Raw genomic sequence first — 7,234 nt, forward strand, 5'->3', positions numbered from 1 at the left:
ATGGCCCCATACACCTGTCATGCTTCCAATTAAGACACCTGGTTCCCTATTAAAACTGTAATTAAAAGCCAATACTGGACAATGCACATGGTTTTGTTTGTTTTCCATGAGACATGAATATCACCAAAACCAAAAATCTTCACTTTTCTATTGCTGTTTTGTTATCATGGGAATTATAATTTCAATTTTAGTTCACAGAGTTATTGCATACACTACGGTATTAAAAGTTCAGTATAAAACAAGACAAAAACAATAAAATCAAATCATTCAGTCTTGTAAGTCAGACAACCTCTCACTTTGACTCGGGTTATAGTTTACGAGTTCTTTTCCTACTAAACAAGCACGGTGAATCTTGTATAGTGGTACAGCTGAAGATATGTAGTAGACACTAATAACCAAGACCTGAAGCAAAATCAACAGATTGTACATGAGCTTTAAATCCTTTGACGAAGTACTCTGTTGGAAAAAGTCTGCTCCTGACTTAGATGGTTAATCTGGACTGATCATCTTCCCTGCAAGAGGTACATACAGTCTCTTCAGCTTAAGAAAGTAACATGAGTAAGATCAAGTAACATTAAAAGCACAAGCAGTCCACCACAGTTCTCACCAGCTTCTCATAAAAAGGTATGGGGAGACCTTATTTATACATCCTGTGAAGTATTACTCTGTTTTATCTTCATCCTCTGCAGCATAGATAGCTTGATTCCTTCTCTTAATTTTTTTAATGCCACTGTTTCCATTTTCACTACCACCAATGCGCTTTAATGGTCTCTCATTTAAGCTCTTCTCTTCCACCTGCTTACTCACACCAGATTTCTCCAGTTCCTCGTTAGTGGAATCCATAGCATCATCAGACGATACCGCCATAGAATCTGGCATGATCCGGATGTCAGAAAAACTTGCAGAAAAGTCAGGAGGATGATCAGGGGAAGGATCTACAGAACACGTACTCAAGTCTTCGTCGGCACCTTCGTCATCCAGCATTATTTCATCTGGATTAATGGATGAAAGTCCAGAATTATCTGTATTATATTCACTGGGCTCCTCTGCCGATCCAGTACTGTCCATCTCCTCTTCCTCCTCCTCTTCATATTCTCCTCGTACTGAGCTCTCTTCTTTAGCTTGCTGGATCCTGTCATTGATGTCAGTGAGGCCAAACCGAGCACAAAACTCAGTGGTCTGTGGATTGATGGTATGAACTGGTTCCATGTGTTTTTGGGGCTTGCTGGGATCATAACAAGCAGCTGTCAATGTGAAGTTACAGGGAATTTTGAGGTCATGATTCAGCTCTTCTAACACCTCTTTGATAGCTTCTTCTGTCACGCTGTAATCCCACCTAAATAAGTGTATAAAGTTAAAACAAGTCCAGCTAGTCAAAAGTTACTTCCCGTTCCCACTGCAAAAAGAAACTTTTAAAGGTGGATAAGAAATTCATCTTACAACAGATAACTAGTTTCTCAAATTATTTTTCAGGAAACTGCACTGCCTTTGGTCTATACTAGGATTCCCCTCTGCCCACCAAGGATTTATCAGTCTACTCGATGAACATTCACCTGCCCACACTCATAATACAGCCTGATTTTCAGTCTCACAGTAACTGGCAAGATCATCAGCCACCACGTATTTTTTTTGCCCTCAAACTGTAGTAATTTAAATTGGCAAAACAAAACTAACCACATATAAGAGCGGTAAAGAAGCTGTATGCTCTAGAGTACAGCTCTTGTCACCATCCCCTTTATTTTCCAAGGCATTTAGCAAGTTCTACAGGCATTATAAGCTGCAGAACAGAGAAACGCACTTCGAAGGTAAGTTTACTTCTAGCCCAGCAAAATCACACTGTCCTCTCTACTTTGCCTACAACTCACTTTGCATGGAGGCCATTCTTTTCAGGCATGTTCCAGGAGCTCTGAGTCACATTAAGAAGGCTGTTGGTAGCCTTGAGGACTGCAATCCACTCAGCATCGTACTCCAGTGAGTCACCTGCACTAGGATCATGCTCTATATCTATTATCTGTTAAAAAAAAAAAACAACCAACCAGAAAACAGATGAGGTGAATTATTTCTCTTAACATCATTGTCTCATCAGAAAGTGATTCAAAGTTCGAAGCGTTACTTGCATGGTACCGAGTTTTAATTAAGCTTCAAGTTCACTGAGCTAGTAGTTTCAAACAAGTCCTCTCAAGTTAACACTACATACAACTTCATAGCAGTAAGGGAGTAAGAGAGAACAATCCACAAAGCTAAAAAAGGCATTTCTGCGTTTTATCTTACAGCAATTAAAAAGCAGAACATCCTCCTCTCTACTGCCAGCTGCTGGACAGTTATGCAACCTAGAAACCAGAATGTGGCTACGCTTAAGTTCATGCTGCCTTCTAAGCAGAAATACATCAAGAATTGATAGCAACAGTTATTCTGCTGTATAAACGCACATTCTCAACACAGCAACGAAATTAACATGAAATGCCTTTAAACTTTCAACAGCTGATGAATTGAAATCCAAATCACTTTGTCTTCAGTGATATTAACCCCGAACAAACCATTCGGTTTAGCCAACCTGCAAATGTGCCACACTACACATTTGAATAACACACAAAGTAATTCAACCTTTTAAGGTAGGTTTAGGGAGGAAAAAAAGAAGATAGACTTTACACCAGAGCTACACACAGGTGGACCACCACACCGCTGGAGGTAGTACCACTCCAGATCAGTTTTGCTACAGCATTTTAAGCCTGGACTAGCACCCCAGTGTACCTTTACAGAGCAAAAGCCCCTCCTCATACTCTCCCCCATCTTCAAAGGTAGCTACTGGGGCAAATGGATCCCCTCACACATCCAAAGGACAGATACAGAACCACCTTTCCTTTAAGATGACAAATAAAAGCTTCTTTAAAGTAAGACTACTAAAACACTCGGCTACATTTGAAGAACATGCAGTCAGCAGCTCCCTCTCATAACAAAGGATTTTACATTCAGACATTTGAGATTTTACAGATGGCACCCAGGCAGCATGCACAGGCCACAGACACGAACCTGGTTTTGCTCTCGGCAAATCAGTTTGGCACTCGCATTGAAAATTCCCACAACCTAGACCTTCTACTTGTCCACTGCCCTTCCTAGTCAGGATGTGCACCAAACAAAAGAAGCAGAGCCATTCTCCTAGGAAACTGCACCAATTTCTGCTGAATACTGAAAGGAAATTACAGTTCTCAGCTTAGGACTCAATCCTGTCTGAATTCATGAATCCAGAACTGAAGGAAGAGGCACTAGCTGACCCAAACTAAACTCTGAAAGAAAAGCCTCCTGATGGGCTTTCTTCTTAGGTTTGACAAAAAAAAAAAACAACACACAAGAGGACATTCAATTCAGGTTAAAGTAGAGCTACTCCTCCAATTAAGTCAAGTACTCGTTCTAAGGTGGAAGGAAACAGTAGGAATAAGCAAACACCACGCCACACCTGCATGACAGGACACAAGGTCTGCTTACTTCAAGACAATATTAAACAAAGACCATTCCACACGTGCACCATTCCTAGTTTCTTTCAAATTCATCAATTTATCAGAGCTATTCTTCAGCTCCTAAGTGCAGCACTTAGCAGTCAAAAAAAGTGAAAAGCCACTGCACACGCTCATCACCTGCAGAAAGTCTCTGTGCGGCAGGCATTTGTCCAGAGCCAAAAACTTCGTCGCTTTTGGTAGCTCTTCTTCAGAGTTTCTCTAGGAAGCAAATGTCGTTAACACAGTCATTAGCATTTCTATGACATTTGACCATTCCAACATTCCATTGTAACAACAAAGTTACAGAGAGATTTAAAGGCATAATTAATACAGAAGAAGCCTTTATGAAATAGAAAATCAGCATGAGGTTAAAGGAAAGATGGAGGGACAAAGACAGATTTCTCTGCAAGTCTGACAGGAAGCTGGATATAGATGACATCAAGATAAAGCAAAAGCCTCACTTCATCCTTAACCAAGGCAGCTGAGCACACCTAGCCTTGAAGCAAAAAGAAAATCTTTAACATAGTTGGAAACAGACTTGTTGAGTCTAGGAGATCTAGAGTTCCATTTTACAGCTAAATAACTTGCGAATAGGAATAGCACATCACAACCCTTTCAGGAATAGCTAAAGCCAAGGGAAGTTGCAACCTACAGGGGCTGGTTTTTGGTTTCACCCAGGCCACCAGAGAAGTTCATCCGCCAAGCCTTATGACAGGCATCCCCAGTTAACCACTATCTTCTTTTCTGTCCTTTCTTTATCACCTTGTTTGGAAGTTGTCTCCTTTCCCAATAAAGTGCAAAATAAGAGCGTTTTTCTATCAATTTCATTTTAAAAGTTTCAAGTGCAGTAATGCTACCTATTTCACACCGTCCCTGAAAGAAGATTAGGTAGTTACACCACTGATTTATAACAGCTCTCTAACATACATATGCCAGTAGTCTTAACACCATTTAATGTTTCACAGCTTAAGCTGAGTTTTAATAACTGAACAAAACAATTAAGAAATTGTTTTTCTGGACACGATTACCTGCACTGGGACACAAACATCCTTAATTTCCGCCCACCCCCCCTGCCCTTTTACCTGGTGTTGCATGAAAGCTGCAAATTTAACATGAAGATGTGCTGAGAACCAGTAGGTGGGTTTCAGATGCTGAAGAAGCTCTGAAGCAGCAGGGCTCCCCAGCGTGTTGCTCTCCACTTCTTGACGGAAGAAGGACTTCATTTTAAGAAGCTGATTCTTGTTTCCATAGTGATATATGCTCCTTGGCCAGTCATGTGACATAAATATCAATTGGACGCTTTAACTGTCAAACCAAAATGCATACAGTAGAAATAAAGCACACACGATACAGAAAATTTGAGATTACCCAGCACAAGATGGAACTTTTGTAACATGTTCTACCTCGGACCGATACAGAGTGAGACGTGACCAACAGCCTCCATATTTCAGAGGGCCTCTAGTGTACTACACTTTCTTAGGACGTGTACTGCCTTACAAAAGGGATCACACCACAGTAAGCGTCAGGCACTCAGAAGACCCTTAAAAATTACAGCCATAGAGCAAGTTCTCTGCCACAATCAAAGGCTTCCTCATGAAACTTTGAAAAGCTTTGTTCAAAAGGGATAATGGCTAACACAATGTCCCTCCTCAATGGAAGCACTCAATGCCTTAAGCATGTCTTAGTTTAATATTCAGCATATTTCCATCAGCTGTATCAGAACATGCTTCTGTAGAACCAAGTCCAACTAATAAGAAACTTAACAGTGAAATGTTTATCTGGCCTGTCCAGATAAACTGTGAGTTGTTGGTAAGATTTGCTCTCCAATCAGGTACTTGTTCAGAGTAGCTTAAACACCTTCCTTCTAAATTAACACAAACCATTTACCACTGTTTGAAAAGCCAGATTTTTCACTAACCTGTTTGAGTTTGAAAACTTCAATATTCCTCACATGGTAAGCACTTCTAATCGTTTGCTGGTTGTATGGTGGACACTCAAAGTGGCCTGAAACATAGAAAAAAAAAAAAAAAAAGAGTAGTTGCCTGAATCAAGTTCCCTCCTAATGCTGTATGCAAGCTCACTTCTTGGGATCACACAGACACCTTGAGCAACCCCAAATATAAGGCTGCCAATAATCACAGGAGATACTGTATTTCCTTTACACACAGCTTACATCAACGGGCTGATAACTTTTTATGGGTGAGGCAAATATGTTCTAAAAACATGTCTAAAACAATGAGCATTTCTTCCATTCTATGTCTTATTTTCATAAACATAGAGAAAACAGTAATTCAACTGTTGAAACAAAAAACAGGAGTTTGACTGCAATACTCAAAACCCAGGACTTGTCTGAAACAAGTAACTTCTGGTAGAAAGATTTGTGTGTTTAATTGCCGAATGAGGTTTTGTACCCCTCTGGCGAGGTAACGTCCCTCTCAACTTCCCCACGCCCCTTACCTCCACAGTTACGCTTGCACAGCCATATGCAATCATATACGGAGAGAGCTGTTCACTGCACGCAAAATGCGCGCATATACTGATGTGATGACTACATGTGAAAACATGCTGGCGCAGACAAAGAACATACGGTAGACATGAACAAGCAAAAGCCATGCATCAACGCAGTGAGAGCACGGCCCAAGCCTCTGTAAGTGGTCAGTGATCAGAACATGAGCTAGGGCATAACAACTCAGAAAGAGCTACAAAAGAGGTACAAACTAAAGGATCACAAAGCACTGCGTGAGATCTGGCTCAGGCCACCAAGGCTGTGATTTTTTGTTTCTTCCAAGAGTGCTGCCACCAACCGTGGAACTACAGCTTAGCAGATTCAGCAGCAGCTCAGACACACCTGTAACTGCCCAGAGGCATCACGGGCTCCAAAAGCATAAACATGTACCCTGTCAAAAAGGACACCATCTCCGACTTTGCCTATGGACAAGAAACCTGAATGCCTAGCAGAGCCCCTAAGTTCTCTTAAAAACAAACAGAAAAATTACTTTTTCAGTAGGTAGCACTATTATCAAAAAAGTCTCATCTCCCACATGCAGCATTCAGGCATACAAACTATATGCTTGATAACAACAAATTTAACTGGCATTAATAGGTATTAGACAGAACCAGGTGTTGTAAAAAACTAGTTTAGTGCTTTACAGCTTGCAAGCCATCTGCAGAGTGTCTGAAGCAGTATGCCACTAAGGATAACATCACTGTAATTGCAAGTAAGAGATCGCTATTTCATATGTTGCAGAGGTCGGAAAGACTCAGCTACATTCTATTTGCTGACACCAGGTATCACCTGTGACAGGATTGCTGTCCACTGATGGAGACTCTTCCAAGGAATGACTCTTGAATGCACTCCCACATAACCAGGAGGAACGCATCTCAAGACGTACCGACACGAAGCCTCAGCTCAGGAAAGTACATTTGTACAACGTCACACTTACAAACTGGCTGTTTCACACAAGGAAAACTAAACAGTCTTGCATTGCTCACTAAAAGGTCACTGCTGTGGGAAAACCAAGACTGTTCCAACAGCAACATTCAAAAGGCACACTGCTTCCTGCTGTGGTCGCCAAGCAGCTACCAGCTTAACTACCACCTCCAGGAAAATCCATGTCTTCAACCAAGAGAGGTTTCCAGCACAAGAGTCGGTTCAGCGGAGAGAATAAACAGCCAGGCCGTGCCGCGGCTGCTCGGTCCGTGCTCCCCGCCCCACCGCGCACCCAGCCAGGCCCGCTCTG

At 41.6% G+C, this 7,234-nt stretch overlaps 1 protein-coding gene across 1 annotated transcript in view; it reads right to left on the minus strand.

Annotated features, from left to right (window-relative positions):
- Positions 1-563: 563 nt before the first annotated feature.
- The window catches only part of DBR1 (debranching RNA lariats 1), a gene marked incomplete at its 5' end in the record, with an annotated part of 6,886 nt that continues 215 nt past the window's right edge, over positions 564-7,234 (minus strand). Inside the window, 6 exon segments of the mRNA XM_010134811.1 lie at positions 564-1,336; positions 1,866-2,011; positions 3,633-3,713; positions 4,577-4,781; positions 4,783-4,799; positions 5,413-5,500. Of these exon segments, the coding sequence (XP_010133113.1) occupies positions 661-1,336; positions 1,866-2,011; positions 3,633-3,713; positions 4,577-4,781; positions 4,783-4,799; positions 5,413-5,500 (1,213 nt within the window).

This window comes from Buceros rhinoceros, unplaced genomic scaffold (genome assembly GCF_000710305.1).
Source record: "Buceros rhinoceros silvestris isolate BGI_N320 unplaced genomic scaffold, ASM71030v1 scaffold38244, whole genome shotgun sequence".
Taxonomy (NCBI): Eukaryota; Metazoa; Chordata; class Aves; order Bucerotiformes; family Bucerotidae; genus Buceros; species Buceros rhinoceros.